This window comes from Patiria miniata, unplaced genomic scaffold (assembly GCF_015706575.1).
Source record: "Patiria miniata isolate m_02_andy unplaced genomic scaffold, ASM1570657v1 HiC_scaffold_7, whole genome shotgun sequence".
Taxonomy (NCBI): Eukaryota; Metazoa; Echinodermata; class Asteroidea; order Valvatida; family Asterinidae; genus Patiria; species Patiria miniata.
The window spans coordinates 23,763,301-23,788,749 of NW_024037074.1; the positions used below are offsets into that span (position 1 = coordinate 23,763,301).

The window sequence follows — 25,449 nt, forward strand, 5'->3', positions numbered from 1 at the left end:
TTGTATGGGTACTGTGTACTAGTATGTGCCCTTGAACCGGTCCTACTAAAGCGCATCAACAAGCGTCAACAAGCGTCAACAAGCGTCAACAAGCGTCAACAAGCGTCAACAAGTTTTAGTAGTCGTTAAGTGCGCGTCAACAAATTTTTTATAGGCTTTTGAACAATAAAAACAGCTTTATATGGTAGAAAAAGCAATAATGAACATCTTCTGCATATCAATTAAAGTTAAAATTACTTAAAAAGTGGTTTCCAGCGCGAAATCTACGACGGGTTTTTCGGTTTAGTATTGGCCGCCATCTTGTCTGAGATCTACATACTACGCATGCGTGGAGTGTACCATTCACGCATAGGGGTTTCTTTATACTATTCGCTTTGCGAAACCTCGTTTGGTTTTTGCATTGGGATTTTTTGGCAGATATTGTGAACAGTGTCAGTCGGCATATTTTTCAAATAATTAGCCAAGTACCGTGACCAAGTTTGCATAATTTATAATTGAAAAAAAAAATAGTTTTCCTAATTTCTAGAATTGAATATGTGCAAAACACCAAACGAGGTATCGCAAAGCGTATCGTATAAAGAAACCCCTATGCGTGAATGGTACACTCCACGCATGCGTAGTATGTAGATCTCAAACAAGATGGCGGCCAATACTAAACCGAAAAACCTGTCGTAGATTTCGCGCTGGAAAACCACTTTTTAAGTAATTTTAACTTTAATTGATATGCAGAAGATGTTCATTATTGCTTTTACTACCATATAAAGCTGTTTTTATTGTTCAAAGGCCTATACAAAATTTGTTGACGCGCACTTAATGACTACTAAAACTTGTTGACGCTTGTTGACGCGCTTTAGTAGGTCCCAACACTATTTAGTATTTCAGTGTTATGAAAAATGCACTGTCCTCTCAGCTTTAGTCGAGATTGTCCCTAGATACCAAGTTGATTTTAGCTTGCTCATCCTGGACTGAATATGCCAGGTTCTTGAGAGCTGGTTTTGACAGTGCCATATTGCCTCTGAACTTCTAGAGAGTGTCAATTGTGATTGACTTTTATGCTTGGAAATTGTTAGGAATGATTCCTCTGCTTACTTTCCTTTGTTTTTTTTGTTTTATTGAAGGCAAAGATATCCCTTTAAATATGGACTTCACCTTTTTTGGGGCTGTACATGATATACATGTATTGTACAATGTTCATTAATTCTTTGATGATGTGGCATGTGTCTTACCTTTAGTTAGAGCATAGCGCGGGAAGTACTCATGCATGACCAATTAGTATTGAGTCATTCTTGGACTAGAGATAAACCGTGAGGTTTAGACATGCTTGGTATCGATTTAGGTGATGGAATTGATTATGTTAATCAGAAGTGAGACAGAATCAACGTTTTTATTGATACCATGCATACCGAGGTATTTTACTCGGAGACAAATGTACAAAAAGTTGTAATGAATACATATTCTTAGTTTTGAGGGGTAGACCTTGCGCGTAAAACTAGTTGATCTTACATTAAAATACCGGTAGCTTACTGACCATGTTACTATTTTTGCATCACTATTCTTTATTTTATGCATTTATTTGCACCGGTATTATTGTTGTATGTCATTCTGATCTAAGACTTTGATAAGTGAGGAACATTGACCGCCACGCCAAGCTTAACCAAGTTCGTTTGTCTATATTCTTGCACTTTTGCAGTTCTTTAATAATGAACACTCTGAAGAGGCTGCTCCCTTGACCGTTGGGGTGTAACACTAGCAAAAACATATGGCTCAGATGTTGGGTTAATGACAGCTAACTCGACATTTAAAGTTGATATACATAGTTCCAAGATTGTGATGTACTTAATTACACACGTAACTCCACCCTCAGTACTAAAAAGTAGGAAGATTTAAGGCTATGTCCGGAACGGGCCTCTGGAGTGACAGCTACATCTATTGTTGGTTGTTCCCATGAAGTTGTAATGGGTGTAGACCTACACAATGGCCCTAGACATTAGATTATGGATGCGGCCTAACTCTTAATTGACAGACAGCTGATCTGATTGCAATACCGGTATGTGTCAGGTGCCTGAGTGTGTTTCTGTTACATGAAGACTCCAACTTAGCCACCTGCATGAACTAGCTAAAATTATGAAGTAGTAGTTAAAAAATATATATATAGTTTTAGGCATTAGAGAAAATGAATACAAACTACTAAGTACCTGAATAATTTTGAGAAGATAATTCTTGTTGTCATGGATATTGTAAAATTTGATTTCTCTGCTTAGGTAAGAAACCTACATTTGAAGACAAGAAGCTGGAGAAAAGCCCCTTCAAGGATATGGGAAACAAGCTAGCTGCCAAGGCAAAGGAAGTCAAAGAGGAACCCCTCCCTGATGACTCAGTCTCTGTGCGTATCATAAACAATCAGGTGTCTGTGCCACCGAAGTCAGCATCACCATATATTTCTATGGGGAACAGGCTGGCTTCCAGAGCTAAAGAGATCTGCATAGAAGATGCCAAAAATAGCTCCAGGCAACTTGGCACTGGGGCTACTTCAGAAGCTACTCCAAATCCCTTGATGTCTTCGCCTATTCAAGAGGAAAGAGACGCTTTGCCTTCCCCACCAGCAGCAGAGACTGCTGCAGTCGTACGAGATAGTGAACTGCATCAGAGTGAAAGGTGCACTGCTGAAGAACGGGGACCAAGTGAAACTACGCAAACATTGAGAGAAGAGGAAACCAAGACGGCTGCCATGCAGAGAAACCAGAAAACAAAACCCAAAATGGCTTCCATACTGAGTGGTCTGGCAACAGCCAATGGGCAGGATGGATGGATACAACACCTGAAGAGTTTGGCATCTGCAAAGGAGGAACCACTTCTACCCCTGCACTCTACAAGCGACTCGGAAGGAATGGTGACAAATAGCCAGATGGATGAGGAAATGTCCAGCGAGGTACTAAATCGCCAACAGGAGTTGCCAAGGTCAGCCGAGAAAACCTTTGACTCCGAGTCTGTCCTAGAGTGTTCCGACAGCACTGACTTTGGTTCCAATGCAAGCTTGTTGGCAGATCTTGAAAACATACTGTGTGCTTCCAGTGCAGATCAGGATGTAAACGCCGAACAGGTCTCGGATAGTTGTCCAGAGACTGACCCCAGTGTGACACATGTGGCTCATCCTCCTGTTCAAGACTCAGACTTCTCTGGTCCTGAACATTTCTTGGCGAGTGCAATCAGTGGATATTTATCCACAAATGCTGGTGATGTCAGTGAATCCTCCCCATCAGATGTAGCCCAGAGTGATGAGGGGAACAGCCCAGATTGGCGAGAGAATTTTGCAGAAGGACCTGTTACTGTAAAGGACAGTTCTGAACAGGTAATACCTGATGCCAAAGGGGCAGAAGCTATTCCGGCCATTCAGTCAGATGAGGATCAAGAGATTGATTGTGAGACTAGGAAGGCACGCTCTGAAAGAACTCTAAATCCATCAAGGATCTCAAATGCTTCACATAGTCATACTGCATCAGAAGATCCATGGAAATCAGATCAACACAAGTCCCAGGGAAGCATAGAGGATGCAGCTCCCGAGGGAGACTATGAAAGCACAATTGCAGCCTCCAGTCCAAAAGATTCAAAGGACATTGTGGAGTCTGCCAATTGCCATTCTTACTCTGTTGAAGAAGCCAGTCCAGGTGGCTTATCAACCACCTCAGGAGAGCTTGAAACGGAGGCTTGTAAATCTGAAGACATCAGAGAAGAAGTCCATAGTGTCCTTCAAGACCAAGTGTGTAAACAGGATGATCACCCGGGGAGCAAATCCAGTGTCAACACAGGTGCCGATTCGGACTGGTTCAGTGTGAAGGAATTCTTGCCTGAAAAAAGAGATTCCAACATTGCCCAACGTGCTGAAGCTAGCCTCACTGAGATGGTCACTGACTCCCACAAGACACTCGCTGCTGAGATGCATCCAGAAATCCCAACTGAAGTCTGTGACACCCAAGCTGACAGTGCCCATGTATCACATGGTAATGGTCCACTCGATAAAGAGGACATACACTTTGAGTTTGTTGATGACGGCGAGTATGACGTTAGTGAATATTCTTCTACGGGGTCAATCCCAGCACAAGACATGAAACTGCTGTCATCCTTCAAAGATGAACCTGTTTCAGGAAGTGACCTGAGTGAATCCCAAGATCCCTGTGGAGAAAAGGAGCATCCTTGTTTAGATTTGGGACATCTTGACATGAATGCTAAAGTTTCTGAAAGTAATACAGAGTTAGAGGTTAATGACGATGATGACGTTGGACCAGTCAGTTGTGAAACAGCCGAGCAAGAGCTAGAAGGGAAAACCGAGCCTGGAGAGACAATAAATACCTCCACTGGTGTATCCATGGCTAGAAAAGGTTCAGAGACAGCTCTTCCAGGTTTGACGCCTGCTGCATTGGAGCTGAAAGAGACAGTTGCTGATGATGACATCCCAACAAGCAGTGACAAGGCTGTCAATACTGGAGGGCACGTCTCAGCAGATGATGGGTTGGAGGATAGAGAATCAGTTGACAATTGGGAAAAAAATCTCGCACAAGGTCAAAATAATACTTCAGAGTCGGAGGAAGGCATTGCCAAAGAATCACCCTCCAATCTAAGAAAGGACCTGAACTTGGACGCATACCAACAAAATAAGGAGAGTTGCACAGAACAAGACGAGGAATGCAATCAGATTCCTGTGAATAACAGAGTATCAGACTCTTCAGCAGAAGCCAGCCACAAGAACAGGATGATGCAAGATGATGATATATATCCAGAGGAGCAAACATACCAGATCTCAGATCCCCATCGAGATGGCAGATGCACAGTTGGAGATCCTCCTGTCCTGGTTGGAGAGTCTTGCTCCCCCTCTTCAAGTCAAGATGCCACTACCATCAAGACCCCTGTCAAAACGAAGGACAAAGGAGTCAATACAGATGAGATCAGAATGTGCACGCGGGCCATCAGCACCAAGAAGATCGTCACAAAGAATTTTGGCATCGCAACGGACCTCGCGACTACTGTGAACCGGGCTGTGGACACACCATCAGAACTCGAGGAGATGTATATGAAGAAATTTGTTGAGGCGGTAAGTTTTGCACTATCGAGAGAATTTCATCAAGTCTAATTTCTTGCACTCCAGTGTAAATTATGTTGTCAGTAAGCAAAAGACATCATTTTCTTTCCATCACATAATGTGTGATTGTATCCTAGTTTTATAGGGCACAGCAGTGATGCTTAATATCCAAAGTCTATGCACTTTAAGGTAGCAGTTGTCATACAAACTATATTTTTGCCACTAAGGCATCTGAGTTCATAACGCTCAAAAAGATGTCTTTCACTTTTTACGAAAACGTTTTTGTGAAAATTACATGTAAATGAAAGTTACCCCATAAATCATCAGGCCAACTGCATGTTTTTCACTTTTAATAGGCAAAAGACATGAAAATACACCCAATCTTAACGGAAGTGTTACTTTCAAACATCTGCAGTTACAAAGAGTCAGCATCTTGGAAATCACCTTGCAGTGCGAGCGAGACCTGATGGCGTCGCAGAAGAACAATCACAGTGTGGAATCCAGGGAATTGAAAGATAGCCTTCAGGAAAAGCATGCGCGACTGATGGTAAGATGGAGGATTGTTTATTCCCCAAAGAATGTTGCCATAGAATTTGCACTGTTTTTACCCTTGAAATGCCGGTTAGTTCTCAGTGTGATTTTAAAGTGAGTTGAAAATGAAATGCGTGCGACATAATATGATGATCTGCAATGTGATCATGGAATCACAAATTTCTTGCTCATTGGTATTATAGAGCCTGAAAGTAAAAAGTCACTTGATAACGGGCATTTTACATTGGGTTACCCTTTCATCTGATGATATTTTTGGCCGAATGATTTTTAATCGTAACCACCCCAATAAACACTCATGCTGGAATTTTATCTTGGTATTCTTCAGGTAAAATTGAGGAAAAAATCACTTGGAGATGAGTAAAAACAAAATTCTTTTACGACCTTTCACATCCGGCATTGTCGTTCCTAGGTCTCCTTGCTCTGTGGATTTTTTTAAAATCATATCATCTACTTGTGTGAGAAAGAGAATTTATAACGTTGCAAAGATTTACCTACTTGTAGCCAATGGGTTCTAGACTTAGTGGGGTTGGCTTGAGTAGATCATGAGTGCAAGTCTATAAAGGGTCTATTTTAAATTGACCATCTCATCTACGTACACCAATTTAGGGGTATGCAACTGTAAGTATCTTAGATTTTTGGAAGTAAGAGGTCAATTTTTGGAACAATATTTCCCTTTCAAGTCAGGCGAGTTATCAGTTTCATAAATTGATATGCTAGTAACAAGTTTTAAAAGGCCCTTTTTGGGGGTGATTTTCTTTGGAAGTCAATGAACCCAAAACAATTGCAAATTCTGGAAATTTTACACATTAAATTTCCCATCCAAGGGTCCCAGAAGCGCGTCACCAGGCTCTATTGTTTGGAAGTATAAAACTGGCCTGAAGTATGAATGATACATGTGCATATTCTTTCATTTCCTGGTAGTCCAGCTGTAGTGAATTCTCCATGAAGTTTTGGTAAACTTTTACCTTTTTTTTTTACCTTCTTTACATGAGTCCTAGTTTAGCCAATTTTCCTTGTGGTTTTAATTGATGGGTAATGTGAAGCCATTTTTAAGGCTTGCATCAATTTTATGCTCCTGGCATTGTGACTTTGTGTGTGATCTCTGGACACATGGCACTTACTTGGTACATGTACTTGGTACTTGGTAGAGTAATCCCATCGCAACCCAATTTGGGCTAAACTGGGATGTTGTGCAGAGGTGACGTAAACAGCCATATGGATAAGGTGTCAAAAGTGAAAAGGAAGTGAAAGGTGCACTTTTTAAAGGTGAAGAAGAAAGACTTTACGGGACAGTGTTGCCATACAGAGGCTGCATTGCTCTGATGGCAGGGAGGGCTGGTGTTTGGAAGGCCTGTACGGATGGGGATATGTATAGAACGGCAGATGGTGGCAGCCTGTTCCAAACTGACATAGTCCTTGGGAAAAAGGCGTATTTGTATGCATTGATAGTTGGTATGATCAGAGAGGTGTATTTGAGTGGATGATCGATACGTTGTGAAATATGTGTAGCTTGCTGGAAGCACTGTGGGAATGTAATATTGACTAGGTTGTAGTGGAGTTTATAGTACAGAGTGCATTGTTGAATCAGGCGACGGGTGTGAAGTAGATCCTAGTTAGCTCAATTTATAGAGTGCTTCAGGGGTAATATACATTGGCATAAAGTGCTATATAAGCATCACATTATTATTTGGCATTCAGAACAAGTTTGCATAGTTTTTATTATGTTACCCTAGGATGTTGAGCGAGAGCTAGAGGTGAGACGCAAACAGTTGATGTCGGAGTTGAAGAAGAAAACCCTGGAGCATAGGGAGCTAGAAGGCTGCTACAACATGCTCAAGAGCAAATATGTTGCCACAGAGAAGCAAAACTCATGGTAAGAATTGCGTCGGCACTGTTGCAGTTTTGAATTTGGACTGGATGTATTATTCAGACTCATTGGTTGTATTGCTTATGCCTTAGGAGACATAATAAGGTCTTACATGAGGGTTATACATACATATATCAAAGATTACAAATATGAATAAATCTGAAAATAGAAACAAATCATCCTATTTAAATTTTATTTAATTATTTTGTTTGTTTTGGGGGGGGCACTTTTTCTCTGTGCCCAATTCTGTCTCATTTTGCCAGAACGCCTCACAATTGTGAATAATCAAAATAATCGAGTGACGAATATGATAGTTTTGTTGCACACAAGGTGATGGATCATCTTTTGACATTGTGAACACGATATGTCAGTTCATGGTGTGGCAACTATCCACAATACACCACTTCATGGTGCAACCATAGAGCTATATTAAATTTCTGGAGCGCTAACTCCTCATTCTTGCCCGTGGAGATGCTTTGAAGCCGCTCTGGGCGCAGACATTTTGAATTTATGTGCATGTTTGTGTAACAATCAAAATAGATGGATTGAATTTTAAAAGTGTACTCTAAATGCAACGCCATGTAGAAGATGCGCAAACAACTTGAAAAGTAAGCACGTCATGACGGTTCAAAAAACGTCACGGCGAAAAGCATCTGCAGCGGAGGGATGCGCAAACGTTGCGCTGTTTGCGTAGAGCAAAATGAAACGCTCATTTGCTGATCGTGCATTTTGGTTTTGGGCGTATCGGCTTCGATGACACACCGGTATGGAATACAAATGCAGATATGCAAATAGCCGTACAAAAGCCGTACAAAATGTTTTCCATAGGTTTGTGCACAAACATGGATGCGCCCATCAGGCATTACTTTGTACATCGAGTTAGCGCTCTAGTAATTTAATATAGCTCTATGGGTGCAACCGACGAAATAATCATGTGACCCGTCTTTACTGAGAGAAGTTGTATGCTCATTGATTGATTTCTTTATCCGTTTTTTTTTCTTCAAATCGACCATTCTTTTCTAAAAATCAGTGCTAATGTAACACATGACAAACTGTTTTTGTCCACTTCCAAAGCCTGTCCCGTGAGCTGGAGTGTGTGACGAGACAACTCCTGGATCTGGAGAAAATCAGGGACAAAGTCATTTCAAAATCGGAGGCGGGGACGGACACGCAAGAACTAGACAAAGCTCAGGAGTACTCGGATGGCATCACGGCCGAGCGCATGGTGGCATTGATGAAACGGGCCAAGTCTGCTGAGCTTGAGGTAACAAAAAACAAACAGGGGCTGGCTTGCAGTCGTCGAGCAACAAGGGTATCTTGAAAACCACTCTTGAAATTTGTACGGCTCTGAAATATTTCCACATTCATGCTCCATCCATTCAATGGATGAGTAAGGGAAGAATGCAAAATTAAACAGGCTACAATTCGAGGTTCTACAAGGTTTGACGGGTTTTCAATGGAAGTAACAATAGCACTGTGTGGCCTACTCATTCCGCTTACACCTATGTGACGAGACAACTACTGGATCTGGAAAAAGCCAGAGACGATAAAGGTTGCTGGTAATGGGTTATTTCTTCAGGGTCTCTTGAAGTAGATTTTAATATACAATAAGAGGCATCTGCAAAGAATGAACGCGAGCATTGATTAGGCCAAAAAAAAAAGTCGGTCTCTGGCCAGCATCAATTTTTATCGTACGCGACAATTTTTTTCCAAAATTGACAGCACCCTCTATTGATGCACCGCCTCCAATGTTCGTGGGCAGGTCGTACCCAGTGATAGATCCCGTACGAGGTTGATGTTGAATGAATGATAGTAGGCCATGGGTACGAGGTTGCTGCCAGCTGATCAACAGCAATGGCGGCTAGTCGACAACGCACATTTTGACAGGATGGAATGTGATTTGAGAAATTGCAATGTATTGTGACCAGAAACTGACTACTTGTTTTTGGCCTTATGGCAGTAAGCTTACCTTTGCAGCCTTTTTTTTTGTTTAAAATATCTGGGCACAATTTCCCTTGGTTAGGCATTTGGTACAAGTGGTTTGCATATCTCTGCATGAAACCCATGGGAAAAAAACAATCCAAAAGCACAACAGAAGTGTCAGCTTTAAAGTTATTTTATTGTTTATTTTCCTTTTAAAACAACAATTTTCAATATCAGCCCTTTCCCCCCCCCCTTTGTTTTTATAGATGCTGGAAATGAAGCGCCAATCCATCGAACAAAAGATTAAGAGTGCGCTCACTGATGCTGAGTATACTTACAACATCTATGCCGAGAGCTCCCAACTCAGGTGACCATTCAGTTTTAATAATCAGTTGATTTTGTCCGATATCTTACATTTCTGCATCGTGAATAATTTTTGAAGCTAGCTAAGTGCAACGGCAATATGATGCATGCTTTTCTATTGGCACCCTCTTCATACTTTGCCGAAATGGCAGCATCAGGATGTATATTCCCCAGGGAGCCGAGATTGTCGTTGGAATGTTTCATTGGCCCAATGAGCAGGGTACTAATGATGTAGCGCCTTGAGCACCAATATGGGTGAATACGTGTGCTTTCTGAAAATACACATTGTATTACGGTATCAAGACTATTTTGTATTCAAGATGTGGCTAGAATTTGAGGCAAACTTTTCCCCTGTTTAAAAAATAACTCTGTTTATAAACACCTCTTCTTATTGAATTCTCGAACAGCTTCCCAGAGAAAGCTCATCTGGTCACCAAATGGACGGAGTATCAGAACACGATGCAGACTCACACCACAAAGCTGGAAAGCAGGTACAACAGCTTGGTCAGGTTGATCCGAAATGAAGACAGGGAACTAGACAAGCTGCCTGAACTGGTCGCACCTGAATTGGATGCCTTCACAGTCACATTGGTAAATAAAGAGAAATTCATTTCAAAGATCCTCAATTTCTTTCAATTTTGTCCCCCTGTTTTTACTTGGGGAGAGTTTCATTCCATATCAAGACTGTTGATTCTTTGGGTTACATCAATGTTGAAGTTTTTTGTCAGATGGAATTTGCGTCAGAGACATGTACATTTTATATTAAGTTTTACCCTTCGCCGAGGTGTGTTATAAACACTGTATACTCAGTGTTGTCCGAGGGGTTGCTAGAAAAGAATTCACAAGCTGACATTTGACAATAAGTTTATCACCTGCTGCTACATTAGGCTTGAACCAGCCGGCCAACCCCAGCAAGCTCGGTGGTCAAGTGGTAAGACCTCTTCACTAGTGCGCAGGTGGTGTGGGTTCGAGTCCCACCCAAGTAGCTTGTGAATTTTCTCGCAAGCCCTCTGACAACACTGAGCATACAGTGTTTATAAATAGGCAAAACCCTAGATAAAAATTGATGCTCAAGGAGTTTCTTTGGAAGTACATATTCTCTTTGTACTTATCAGCTCAAGTTGATTATCTGCTGACGTGGTTGATAAACCCATTTGGAAAGAATGTTACAACCTGACGCTACTTCGGCGGTTGTGTACAGAGTCTATGGAGAGTCAAGAACATTTTCTAAGTATTTCCTAACAGAATTAGAAATGTTTCTCAGTCCAAGATTCATGTCTTATCATCATTTTTGTAGTGACTGACCTTCATTGAGATGATAAATGAAGAAAAAAAACAGCGTCAGTTTGCAACATTCTTTTCTTCCATTTTTCCACGAAATAATTGCCGAAATAGTTGTGTAATAAGTTTTCTTCATCAGTGGATCTGGGGGGTGGGGTTAAGGGGTCTAATCCCCCACATAGAAAAAAGTTGCACATTCCTTCACCCCACCCCCAAATGACGTTCGAAACAACGCCCTCCCCCTCCCCCTTGAGCCAAAGCCGAATCTGCCCCTGGTCTTTTACTGCATACTTTTGCCAATGGATACATATGTTAAAAAATGAACCTTGTCTCAAATTTAACCAAGGTAGGTGATTTTGCAAAGATTTTCCACGTTGTTTTATTTCTTCCGTAGCCCAAACGTTCTACCAGCAACCACCCCTGTGGGACAGCCAAGCTTTCCAACCAGCCCCGTTCAGTCTTCCAGTTCTCAAGCCAGCCCCGTCCAGTCTTCCACTTCTTGGCCCAGCCGGCAGTGAACACTCACGCGGTTCCCAATACCTGCTCGTCTGTGTCTTCAGCTGTAGAAACAATGAATGATGTCCATCCAGACAACCAGATGCCGCCTGACCTCCCTGGGAGTGAAACCTTGATACAGTCGGCCAGAGCTCCCAAAGCGGTCGGGAGGGGGCGTGGTCGGAGGTTGTCCAGCTCTCAGTGTAATCTCAGAAGGTTAGTACTGGGCAATTCCTTAAATTCAGACGAACATGTCAGACCCTCACCGTTACCGTGTCATACGCAACACAGTGCATCAGGGCAATTCGATTACAAAATTGATTACTCACGTTACAAAAATGTAACATGAGTAACCAATTTTGTGCGTCTTGTTTACCATACATAACACATTTTACAGCCCAAGGAAACTCAAAAGTACATCAAAAATGTAACGTGAGTAACCGCGGAATATTGCCCATCAGGTAGAAAAGTCTGGTGCACTTTGATGCATTCAGCTACCAACACCAAAGCATAAACGGCTAGTTCTGAAACAATGAGAGCTAATCCCATTAAACAATGCCACAGTTGTATCCAGCTGCATTCGGTGGCCACTGACTCTGAGGCAGTTTGGCATTGAGACTTTTGGCCCGACGGATCTTGCTGCACTGGGCAGGCTTGTCACTTGGACAAGTGTTGCATGTGGCTGCGTTTGGCAGGGTTTCTAGCCACAATGCCCTGGAGGGTTAAGGCAAATCAGCTGCTGTTGGAAAAGTGATTGGAAAACAATAACAGACCAAACTAAGGTACCATCCCCTTCATGGCCTTATACATCATGTGGTCGGACATATGCATAGAATGGATTTTACGGAATTGCCCTACAATTGATCTTTTCTCATAAGTCTTGAGAACCTACAATTCGATTAAAGCAATTTAATGTCATTTGATTGTGATGTGTAAAAATGGGTGGGCTAGCTGTACGTTTCTGGGCTCCCAAAGTCCTGGAAAATCCTGGGATTTAAAAGCTATCATGGAAAAGTCATGGAATTTTGCTATTTTACAAAGAGTTGATATTCCATGAAAAAAATCATGAAAAGGTCGTGGAATCCTGCACAAACCATATGATGATTCTTCGTAAAATTTGGATTTGGCAGTTTTCTGGTTTGCCTTTGAGATTATTTCCTCTTTATGCATGCATGCTCTATACTTGTGGCATGTTCAGTGCACCATTGTGCTGCTTGGGCTGACATACATTTATAAACCATGAGATCAAAGTATATGATTAACACTGCAGCGGCTGTTTGTTGGAGCTGTCCGTTTGTAACTCTTCCGTGACCCAGTTGGCCCTGTAAAACTTCCCACTGCGGAGGGATATACTAACAACCAACAATCGACACTTAACAGTTTGGGAAGTTTACACTGGACTTGGTCAAGTTGACAACAGTCTCTGTACGATTTGCCAAAAAAAAGTCCAATGCGGACACGGCTTAAGACTGATATTTGTGAAACTGATTGAGTATTTCAAAAGCTAGAAAATTTAACTGCAGCACACATTCCCTGTCTGATGGTGCCTCGCTCAAATCATGTTGCCTTTCCCACCAGACCTGGTGAGCAGCCGACTCGGGAGGCTGATAGCATGGATCAATCTTGCTCATCAACGGAAGCAGCAGCGGCAGAAGCAGCATCAGGGGAAACCGAAGCACAAGATGAGCCGTCAGTTACAACCCGGCCATTGGAGATGCCAGAGACTCTGCCTCTCCCTTCACATCAGACAGATCTGTCAAAGATGCCCTCTGATCTTGAGAAGGAAGCCTTGCCACAAGGATTCAGATTTGGAGGTCCTTCAGGAGATGGAGGGGGCGTTCCTCCTGGACCTGCTGAAGAACAGGTAAGCTTCATAAATATGACAGTTATGACACTCGTTCTTCTGGTTCTTAAATAGTTATTCATAAATACCTCAGACAGTTTAGCTATTCCTATTGGTCGAGAGCCCGTCACGTGGCCGGTCTTAAACGGATGATAAAGACATGGCTAGCTGGTCTTAAACACTTTTCCAGTGTCACAATAAAATGTGGACTCCTAAAAATCCAGTGCCTCTTACCGTTTCATTGGTTGAACGTTCACAATCCTCACGTAGGCATGCGCAACACTACAAGCGAGTCAGAATTTTATAGTTCTAAATTCAAAACGGAACGCCCCAGGTGCGTTCTGCGTGACATCGCGCAGAACATGTTACGCGCGCGTCAATCTCCATAAAAGGGTTGTTTACATCTTACTCGCCAGCTGAACACTCCATTAATTTGCTAGAGGGATGTTTCAAAAAGCATGAAGTGAACTTGTTGAACAAAATCGGGATTTTTTGAACAAATTATTTGATATTTTTTTACGGATAAGGTATTTATGAATGGGAATAAATATGTGCTCGGTCGGTATTTATCACTCTGTTTAATACCGCTTAGAGTCTGGGTGCTGATAATTACCCTCGCCTCCGGCTCGGGTAATTATCAGCACCCAGACTCTAAGCGGTATTAAACGAGTGATAAAAACCTCCGGAGCACACATTTATTCCCTTATTAACATTGAGGTTTCTGCCCGAAATGACATCACACTTTTGCTCATCAATATGGAAAGTTGAAACCAAATAGGCACCAAAATTCCCTTGAAAATGGCAAAACAAAAATTTAAAATGAGGTTAAATGGGACTCAAAGGTAGATTTTCAAGGATAGCATAACAAAATTACATTGCATGGGCCCTTTAAATCACTCCAGATGTCTTTTCCTGCATTGACTATGCTGTAGAACTGTAAAAAACCAATGTAGTGTTAATATATCCTGGGTAAGAAACAATACGTCTATTCCTTAAACACTGTTCTAGTTATCCGTTGTCACCTTAAACTTAAATTTCATATTGTAAAAAAAGTAACCTTGATTGAGCATTGCTTTATTTAACTTCTTTTATGTATAGCATGCACCAAGTGTTACCCAGTCAGAAAAGCAGCCGAATGCACCCAGGAGTCATTCAGAGCATATTTCCAACATGCAGAAACGGATGCGCAGTGCCTCAATGCTGTCACGTCTGCGATCGACCTTCACTGAAAGACCCCAACACCAAACTGGAATGGACGGTATGCACACCCTGGGACACTCGGCCAGGAAATTGAACATGTTTGCAGCTCCAATCTTCAACAAGAAGGCTCCCACATCTCATCAGTCAGACGAATTGTTGTCAGAGAGATCAGCTGATGCTGTGGAGACTACTTGTCAGCCTGCTCCCTCTTGTGGCACATTTGCCAAATCTGATACCGGCGAAGCACCCAAAGAGGTGACAATCAGCTCCTGTGACTATCAGTTTGCCAATGAGGAACTGCAAGAGTCATTGACTATCCCATCAAGTAGCAGCATCCTGGCTGGGGTTGGTGCATCCCAGACAAGTGCAAGCCCTGTCTTGAAGTCAGCCGAAAAAGGCAGAAACCCTGTGGATCCTGGGAATCCTTGTGAGGTCTTGTCTGAAGGCGATCAGAGTAGCCTTACCCCTGCTCAGAAGATCAGCATGGACTGGAGGTCCCAACACACTGGCAACCAGCTAGCAGGCGTGTCTGAAGGCATGCAGAGTTGTCGCCTGGGTAGCGAGGCACCTGTGCCTTCAAGTAGCATTCAGCTGCAGCCTTCTGTTTTGCCCACTTCTTCCCAAGCATCATTGTCCAATAAACCCGAACCTCCTATATCCACTCTCCAGCCATTGACGCCTACTCCTGGACCATTGCTTCCCACTTCCGAGCCGTCAGTGCCCACTACTGAGCCATCAGTGCCCAGTCCCGAGCCATCGACGCCCACTACCGAGCCATCTGTGCCCACTCCTGAGCCATCATATCCCAATCCTCAGCAATCGTATCCCAATCCTCAGCGCTCGTATCCCAATCCTCAGCGCTCGTATCCCAATCCTCAGACGTCATATCCCAATCCTCAGCAATCATATTCCAGTCCTCAGACATCGTATCCCAATCCTCAGACGTTGTATCCCAATCCTCAGACGTCGTATCCCAATTCTCAGCAATCGTATCCCAGTCCTCAGACATCGTATCCCAATCCTCAGACGTCGTATCCCAATCCTCAGACGTCGTATCCCAATCCTCAGACATCGTATCCCAATCCTCAGACGTCGTATCCCAATCCTCAGACGTCGTATCCCAATCCTCAGACATCGTATCTCAAACCAAGCCCTCCGTTGCCTACTTATGAATCATTTGTGCCAACCTCTGCAGCATTGTTGCCCACTCCTGGGGCATTTGTACCTACTCCCGGCGCGTTGTTACCTAATCCCATGCCACTGTTGTCCGCTCCTGAGCCACCATTACCTTTGCTGATACCACTGTTACCAGCTCCTCAGCTAGTATACTCTACTGTCAACTCCAACACTCCTGCATCTGCCGTCCACAACCAGGAAATGCGACATGACCAATCATGGCATCAGCCCAGCACCCAGTGGATGAAATCTGACACTGACGACACAAGCTTTCATGATAGGAGGACGCCTCTCTACCAGCGCAAGCAATCCGACCTGCCGCCCAGGTTCCAGGCATCGCGGCGTGTTCAACAACAAAGACGTCCGTCACAATCTGAGGATCACTTCACAGTTGCCCCCGATCCAATCAACATTGAGCCAAAGCTGAGTGAGGTTGAAGGATTGAAGAAGCGGAAGACTCCAGCTCTGGACCAGCTGGATGATACTAGAGGAGATCAGGTGGCAGCTGCCAAAGAAGCACCAGTTGAGGAGGAAGCTGAAAAAGATGAATGGCAGACACAGGTAAGAAGCTAACAATTGTAGAATCTCTCTCAAAGAGTTTTGCTTATAATAGCCTGGGCCATTTTCATCAAGTCACTTAGCACAGTTTGGAAACACAGTGATGGACTATACCTTTAAGTAAAGGGACATACGCCCTGAAACTGCTGAGATTTTTTGAAGATAGTTCACTCATCCTGTTTCAAAGTTCTGGTTGACAGGAAACTATTATGTCTCACTGTTCCTGAGAAAAGACAAACAATCACGGTTGTTTACTTCTGAAGCAGCTGACATTTTTTGCCATACGCATACATGTTTCCAGCTAAGTCCGTTCGTTGTGTTGTACACGTTGATAATACACACAGCACCAATACACAAATGTAGTGTCTCGCACTTCTGCAGAATGCGATGCACCAACAGCTCGATTTTTGAGAGTCAAAATTTTGACCCCTCGCAAGAAAAACACCAAAAAAACCCCAATTTTTAAAGGACAGTTGTGTGGACCTCTATGTCCTCCTTTTAAACGCTCTTTCCAATAAATATCATTTCATTTAAAATGCATTTTGAAGCTTCATTGGGTGCATTCCAGGACATAATGGCGCTTTAACATTTGCTTAATAGCAAGAACAGCCAAGTTTTCATGCAATGTGTAATGCTTGCGACTGGCTGTCAAGCTGATTCTTACAGGTGATTTACATATAAAGTCGGCTTGAATGTTTGTTTTCACTGCTGCTGCTAATCTCAACATTTTGTATTAACCCTAACACCCTAGTATGCTTTGGCTGGAAACGCTGCTAAACGCAGTAGCATGCAACACTTGTCAAAATGACGAGCCTGCTCAGCGTAGCATGATCCATCAGGTCAAAAGTCTCAAGGCCAAACTGCCTCAGAGTCTGTGGTCACCAACTGCAGCAGCATACAGCTGTGGCATTGTTCAATGAGACTAGCTCTCATTGTTTCAGAATTGGCTGTCTATGCACTGGTGTTGGTAGCACAATGTAACAAGGTCCCGCAGACAGGATAAGGGTTAAATTTGACATGTACATGTAATAGGTCTCGTTCAAATAAACGTCATTTCCTACAGACCATCCACGTGCTCAGCATTTTGAGATTAACTTGCATAACGCGCATGGGCTGCGTCGTATTTCGAACACATTTTGAGCAACAAGCGCGTGTGTTTGGACCATCTTCAACACTGCGCAATGTGTGCTTGATTGCGTAAAATACGCAGTTCTCCTACAGAGATGGCGGTAATTGAGCGAGTCCTATTTCTGCACTCCCCACTTGTAGATTAGTAAGAGGAAGAAGAAAGCCCTGGCGCATCTAGAAGCTGAGCAGAGGCAGCAGCAACAAGCAAAGGCAGGGAAAAAAGGATGCATGGACAAGCTCATCGGCGTGCTGTGTGAGCAGTTTGATGTCAAACAGTGAGTACTAACTGCTCTGCTTTCTCCTGTTCATGCCGAGTCCTCCCTCGACCAGAATCAAATATGGGTCCGAAACTTGAACTGACCTTTCCTGAAAGCTTACTCTGTTGTGCTGGAGGACCCATGGGTATTTCTGTGCTTAAAATCCAATTGTTAACAGTGCACATGATGTGTTTACAATTGAAGTTGCTCTACTCGTGCTCGTAGATATATTCAATTTGTTTTTACCTAACAAATCTTCAATTTGCATGTATTACTTATACAGGAAATCTTTTTTCCCCTATTGTGGACATTTTGAGCCCTCTTGAAATAGGCTTTTATTTTGGGTTGCTGTTGCGCCCGTGAAGCACAAAAATATATACAAATAACTTGAAATTTGTAACTAGCATGTTTTTCTTTGTAAAAGCAGAATAAATCATTTACAGCTATCCTAAAAGTAACCGACGAATTTATTGTTGAAAATCTCACTTGGTTTGAAGATCCCAAAGGTATTAAACTCCCTGTGAAATTTCCAATAGTAGCTGGTTTATAATTATGCGAATCAGTGATTGGGTGCACGCAAGTGTTGACACAATGCAGCGCCATTGCTGTTATATCATCAGGTCAGTGCATGACATCGCTAAGCTGCAATGGGCTGAATGAGAAGGCGATTTCGGGCCAAATTCCAAACATGACTCAGCTACTTTTGAATTGAAACTGAGATCCCAGAATATTGTTTTCTCGGAATATACAGCATTCACAGAGCCAAAACTTCATCAGGTTTGGTGTTACTGTTAAGCACCCTTCTTAAGATTTGAGCACTTTAGGCCAAACAAAAAAAGCTCCGGTTTCTGGTCTGCATGCGCCGCTGTAGCCATGCGCTTCGGCAAAATGAAAAAAAAAAATTTCAATGTCAGATTATGTCTCAAAACCGCCAAACTCACTGGTTTGACTGGAATCCTGCTGCTGCACAATTTTAACGTGTTTTTAGATGGGGTTACGATCGAGTATAAGCTTTATGTGGCCTCTCTGGACTCCCATACATTTGGCACTAAATTTAGTCGGGCACCATTTGCAGTCATCAGCCGACATTTGAAGAAAAAATCAAGTAAAAACAACACACAAAAAAGCTGCGTCGCCGCACCACTTTTGGGACAAGCTCCATACCAGAAACCGAAGACTTTTTTTGGGGGGGGGGGCCTTAGTTGCTTTAAACGAAAACAAAAATGCACAAATGACAAATGATCTACCCTACATTTAATTCACAGTAAGGACGTTATAGATGTGATCAGACAGGTCCGGATGGACCACAATGGCAGTCTAAGCGGGACTCCCTTCAGTGCCATCATAGCCGAGTCTAGGCTGTACCTACAGGCCAAGCTTGAACCGCCCAGACCCCAGCCCATGAACACGCCCCAGCTGCCCAAGCCCAGGGACAGGGAACTCCCGACGCTCCAAGCCATCCAACGGGCTGTACCAAATCAGGTATGCGTTGTAAATGTCATTTAGCTTTCCTTTTTCCTGAACCTGTTCGGCCCACAACTTTGGCCAAAAATGCAATCACTTTTAAGGAAGAATGCAAAATTTAACAAGGGGTAACTCAAGGTTTCACCCTGAGGTACCCCACAAAACTCTGTTAAACGGTTACCTCGTAAAACCTTGAGGTAAATAAACAAGGGGTAACTCAATGAGGTATCTCGAAAAACTCTGTTAAACGGTTACCTCGTAAAACCTTGAGGTAAATAAACAAGGGTAACTCGAGGTTTTACCCTGAGGTACTCCACTATTCCCTATTCACCCTTTTAAAACCTTGTGGTAAATGAACGAGAGGTAACTCAAGGTTTTACCTTGAGGTACTCCGAAAAACTCTGTTAAACGGTTACCTTGTAAAACCTTGAGGTTAATAAACAAGGGGTAACTCAAGGTTTTACCCTGAGTTACCCCACAAAACTCTGTTACACGGTTACCTCATAAAATCTCGAGGTAAATAAACAAGGGGTATTACTCCAGGTTTTACTCCAAGGTACCCCTAAAACCCTGTAAAACCTCCAGGTAAACCTCAAGGCAAACCTCAAGTTACTGCCTGTTTAATTTCGCATTCTCCCCTTATGCTGCCAGCTCCTTGATTTTCTTTCACAAGTAAGTTTTGGACAAGGCACACGTTTAATGATTAGACCTTAGGATCCGCACACTCCACGCCAGAACATACGTTCAATTGTTCTGATGGAAAAATGAAAGGTACAGCCCTGCATGCAGCTGTGGGTATACAGACCAAACTATCCATAATGCCCTCAATAATGGCTTCAAGGCCTTCCACCACAGGTGATATGTTGCGCTGTCCTGGCTGTTGTACCTGGACTTTAACTTTTAGGTTGCATGCTATACAAAAGATGAGCAAACTTCACCCTTGTTGCTAAACCCTAACCGCCCTGAATCCTTCAAAATCCTCTTGGCCAAAGTCGAGGATTGAGGTTACATGGCAAAAGTTTTCGTAGGATGTACTCTGTCAAGGTCTTCGACCGGACCTTGTGTTGTTTTTGCTCAGCCATGCATAAATATAGGCCTGGATTATGCTTGAAATCCTCCATACTGCTCCAGGATGTCACTGTCCAAGCCTCAACATATTGTCACTGCCGCAGTATTTTGCAGGTTCAGGCAGTGGTCACCCCTCCATGGGCCATTTCAAGAAATAATGGAGGAATTTGCAGGATTGAGGCTATATATGCTATTTTTCCATGAGGCCAATTGGAGGATTTTTCAGGATTTTGCAGGATTGAGGCTACATCCTAGCAAAAAGGCCTAGTGAGTTAGGGTTAATGTCAAAGATTATAGAGCTTTTTTTCTTTTCCTGAACTGGATCTCATACAGGGTACGGATATGTGTGTCATCTGCCAGGAAGACATGAACTCCAAGAGTGGTGATGTCAGAATGCTGGACTGTGGACACCTGTTCCATGATGAGGTTGGTTGTTGTCTGTCACTTTGTGTGTCTGTTTGACTGTCAGTCTTTTCTGTTGTTATTATTTATTATTTCTGGTAATGAAACCAAGGATTCCTCAAAAGCGCCCTGTGCACTAAAGCTCACAAGCCAGAAGAAACCTGTAGATAGAAAAAATTACAGTTTTTTAGGTAGGAGGAAAATACCGGAAGAATATTTTTGGGACTGAAAACCCAATCCACATATTGGTCAAGGCGGGATTCGAACCCGGGTCACAGCGATGGAAGGCGAGGAACGTACTATTACGCCAAGCTGATTCTCGCTACATGTGTGTGTCTTAATCTACCTATTTGTCTCTTTGTTCTGTCTGTTTGTACTTCGTACTTGGTTGGTTCTTCTCCTGAAGACTTCCACGAGGGAGTATTACTAGGAGGCCAGAAACACCGGGGCAAACCCCTTCTCTTAATAAATAGCAATAAGTGTTACTGTGTTCTTTTACGTGCGTTAGGCCTTATACAACACACAGGACCTCCGGCTTAACGTCCCATCCGAAGGACGAAGCAATGATGGTTAAGTGCCTTGCTTAAGGGCACAAGTGTCCGGGCCCGGGCTCGAACTCACGTCACTGTTGCCTCTGAAACACCAGAGCATGAGTCAGGTGCTCTTAACCGTTAGGCTATGACACTCCACATGTGGTGAATCATTCTCTCTGTCTCTCTGATTGTTGCGTTGCATCATTCTGACTTGTGTTCTCCTTCGTTCGAATGTCCCTTCCAGTGGTCTCCCCCAACTCTCCCTTTCTATACTTGGTGGATCTTGTGCATGGAGCAGTATTTTACTGTAGCACATTTCATATCCACCAGTGGTCTTACTTTTTTTTTTTTTAAGTGTTTTCGAAGCATTAACACAGTGTTATACTTGTAGTTTACCTTGAACATTGCTAGATTCTAATGACTCTGTACCCAATTTATTTTCGCATCAAAAGCCTGTAAAAAGTGGAGTACCTGTGAGCAAGGTAGGAAGCAACTGATCTGCTGTGTAGACTTGGCTGTGTGCTTTATTGTGTAGTAGTTGCACGTTATTTTAATACGGTGGCTTTCAATATTAGTTTTGTCCGAGCAAGAATTGACAACTGCATTTGTTGCATGGGTGTGTATACATGTATGTTGTTTATTTGCTTTCCTGTGTTGGCATATTATGGCATTGGGAGTGCAAATCCTTGTGTGTCTTGAAACCTTTTTTTTATTTTCATTTTATTTTATTTATTTTTTGAATATTTTTGTGTAGCCCAGATGCATGACCAAAAAAGAAAAAAATACAGTGAATAAGCCATTCTGAGTCAATTGATTCAAATGACGTATTGGTTTTTTTATAGGGACGTTACGGCATGGGATCTGCTATATTGGGCTACAATACGAGTTGTATACACAATTTTATAATTGGAAAGAGCATTTAAAGTAGGATATCCACACAACTATACTTAAAAAAACTGGGCGTTTTGTGTTATTCTTGCAAGAAGCATGCGAGAATGAATTTCGGGGGTCACAATTTTGACTCCTATTAATGCTAGTTGTAAATCCTGCCGCACAGTGGTTTGCATTCAGTGGACATGTAAAAAACAAAATTTGTGTGTTGGTGCTGTGTGAATTGTGTGAATCCCACACGACGTGTACAATTCACCGAATAGAGTCTTATAGAGACGGCTTGAAATACGTATGCTTATGCCACAAAATGTCCGCCATGTCTGACGTAAACAACCGGGGGTTTATGTCTTTTCTCGGGAATGGTATAAAGACATTAGGTCAGTTTCCTTTCAACCATACCTTTGAAATAGGATTTACAATCCAGAACCTGAACATTTCGGGGATTTCGGGCAGTAATTCTCTTTAAAGAAATCCTTGCTGTGGAGATTTGCATACTGTTATAGTGATTCATGTGTTGATTTACTGAGCTTCAATTTCAGAGCCCAGGATAAAATATACATATGGCAGAGAGTGAAGTTTGATACTGTACCGCTTGGACAAAGTGGCAAAAGGACAAAATGAACTAGCACATGCAGTTTTAAGTTATCACATAGAGTGTGCCAAATTTCTTCATTGATATTAGAATGCCCAAACAGTACCAAGTTTGACTGAGCACGTCTAGTTTTGTTCCGAAAAATATGAAAAATTGTCTAAAAATACCAACAGTGTCTGACCATAGTTTCACCCACTGCATAGAGCTTGGATCATTCCCAACTATTGCAGCATCAGCCAAGTGGGACATAAATTAGGCTTTATTAACCCTAACTCTCTAGTGTTTTTTACTCGGAACTGGACCAAGTCCATCAAAATCCATCAATCAGTGTGCTTCCAATACAAAACTGTACATGACATAATGGAATCCACCACTGACGCACTGGTTGACATTCATGGACTTGCTACACATGGCTTTTATCACAATAGTAGTACAGGAAGCTAGGCAAAATCAATCTGACACCCCTAGCACTGCCCCAGGCCATTAGGCCCAAGTCCATCATACTCCACCAATATTTAGTCACGCCAGGCCTTCTGGACTAAGTCCCCCAAAATCCACCAAAATCGGGGGATAGATTTTGATGGAGTTGGGGTGGTTAGGGTTAAGAAGTCATTGAGTGATTGCATCTTTGTCACCCCACGTACACTTATTTCCTTTTTGTCCACATCCTCCTTACAGTGCATCAGCATTTGGTACAACACTAGGGAGAGGACCTGCCCAATCTGTCGCTGCCACACCCTCTTTGCTGAGGACTTTCCCCGCCTCCAATGAACCCCGGCTCCGGACGAGGATCGTCCAACATGAGTCAACAAGTACTAGACTTCCACCAGATTTCTGCAGATTTTACAGCCAAAGCAAGTAGCTCACAGAAGTTTATTCTTTTCTTATCGTCACATTTTACATCTTTGCATGTTAATAATACTTGTAAATAGTACTTCTAAAAGGACTTGTATTGTCACTAACTTCAAGGCATTCCTGATCACATTCAGTAGATTATTTGAAAATCAGTACAAATTTTAAACAATCTGGTACAAAAACATTCAACTGAGCTGACATCAGAGGAAACAGAAACAAAAATTTGTCAAATAGGCAGCATTTTATTCAGCTGCATGTCTATCAGTGATTTGTGTGTGTGTATTAACCAGTGAATCCGTCCATGATGTGTGCTAAGTTTTTAAAGTAAAAATAGTAAGATATGATTTTTGTATTTTCAATTTATTTCATTTGTACTTTGGCCTTCAATGCATCAGTAATTGAGAGAGATTTACAGTTACATAACTGTTTTGAATGTTCAGGTGTTTTTGTTTTTTTTGATTTTGAAGAATCACAACATGGTCCGTTAAATTTACAAACTCATGATTTTCCCAGGAAAATTCAAAAATGCAATACATTTTTTAAAATCGCTTTTTTTGTCAATTGAAGTACACGTAGGTAATTTCATAAAGTAGCTATAAAAACAAATTGATGTTTAATTTGTATTTTGCAAGTATTCAGTATTGAAATACATTTTTATTCAGGGCCTTTGAATTAAGCTGCAGGGGTATTCCAATGTATAAGCAGGAAGTTAATTCATGACAAATTTGTTTATTTTGTCAAGCTTTTGAGACAAAAAGTGCGGCATTTAAGAAGTAATGGTTTATCATAGGTGCTTTGTTTACAGTTAAGAAACATATTTACTGCATGCTACATTGTATTTTTGAAGACTGAGTTTCACCATAAATGTCTATGTACATATTTAATATCTTTCGGTTCATCTGGCTTTGTGGCAGAATTTTGTTGGTAGATGTCTTCATTGACAAAACTGACTTATAAATGTCAAATGATGGTAAGGAAATGAACAAAATATGTGTAGAGCTATGCGAACAAATGCGTAAACTGCACACAATTGTGATTGAAAGATGTTAAAATTTTGAATATATTTTTAGTGCAACACCCCAGAAATCATCTGACTACTCTAAAGCACTCTTTCAAACTGAGGCGGCGATGTTTTTTTGGAAGAAAAAAATCTTGAAACACACACATGCTGCTATTCCAAGAATGTTGGCCCCCCCCCCCTTTTTTGTTTGTTTTTTCTGTTTTTTTAAACTGGTGCTATTGAGCTTTGCGTTTAGCTTTTGATTATATGTATTATGACAGTTCAATGTGCAACACTAACCGGAAAGAATTCCATACACGGCCACCACTCATATTCCTTTACATGACCTGAAAAGCACCAAAAGTTGTAAATCTGATGAAGAAACACTATTTTGGGAGTGCACACATTCTTCGATAATACTCTTTAACTTTTTCTGTCATGGCCCATAGACTTTGTGCAGGAGGTCTGCGTGGAGGTCGTGTATGGAATTCTCTCCCACATACCAGTCAGTCAGGGTTTGCGGATCGCTGTAGATTCTGTCACAAAGGCCCCCTTCAGTTGCGAAAGCATTTTGCGCTGAACAGTTCAGGGGTGCGTTTTGGCGGTCATAACCAAGAATTGGTTCGATGGTTTCTCTTTGGTTAATTGTTGTGGAGATTTGAGTACTACATGATCATGCGTAATTCTAACCCAATTAAAATTGCTGAAGAAATTCACCAACAAGAAACTACCGAACCAATTCTTGCTTATGACCGCCAAAACGCACCCCAGGTAATCTGTGGCGGGCAAATGCTTTGTACAATAGCGTGCACAATGGTTTCTCCATTGAAGGGGGCCTAGTGAGTGTATACAGTGATTACGTTCATCTATGTACATTGTACATGGGGGGTCTCGTTAAGACCTCTGTAGATGATTGTAATATGAATG

At 42.2% G+C, this 25,449-nt stretch overlaps 1 protein-coding gene across 2 annotated transcripts in view; it reads left to right on the forward strand.

Moving 5' to 3' along the window:
• LOC119744751 (titin homolog) overlaps positions 1-24,407 on the forward strand; it is a 30,668-nt gene extending 6,261 nt beyond the window's left edge. For both annotated transcript variants that reach the window (XM_038220852.1, XM_038220853.1), the window contains 13 exons: positions 2,262-5,086; positions 5,490-5,621; positions 7,360-7,499; positions 8,568-8,757; positions 9,683-9,783; positions 10,187-10,370; positions 11,455-11,771; positions 13,134-13,419; positions 14,497-16,335; positions 17,602-17,735; positions 18,983-19,199; positions 20,583-20,675; positions 23,346-24,407. In XM_038220852.1, the coding sequence (XP_038076780.1) occupies positions 2,262-5,086; positions 5,490-5,621; positions 7,360-7,499; positions 8,568-8,757; positions 9,683-9,783; positions 10,187-10,370; positions 11,455-11,771; positions 13,134-13,419; positions 14,497-16,335; positions 17,602-17,735; positions 18,983-19,199; positions 20,583-20,675; positions 23,346-23,438 (6,551 nt within the window). In that variant the 3' untranslated portion in view covers positions 23,439-24,407. The remainder of the gene's footprint in view (positions 1-2,261; positions 5,087-5,489; positions 5,622-7,359; positions 7,500-8,567; positions 8,758-9,682; positions 9,784-10,186; positions 10,371-11,454; positions 11,772-13,133; positions 13,420-14,496; positions 16,336-17,601; positions 17,736-18,982; positions 19,200-20,582; positions 20,676-23,345) is intronic.
• Positions 24,408-25,449: the final 1,042 nt, after the last annotated feature.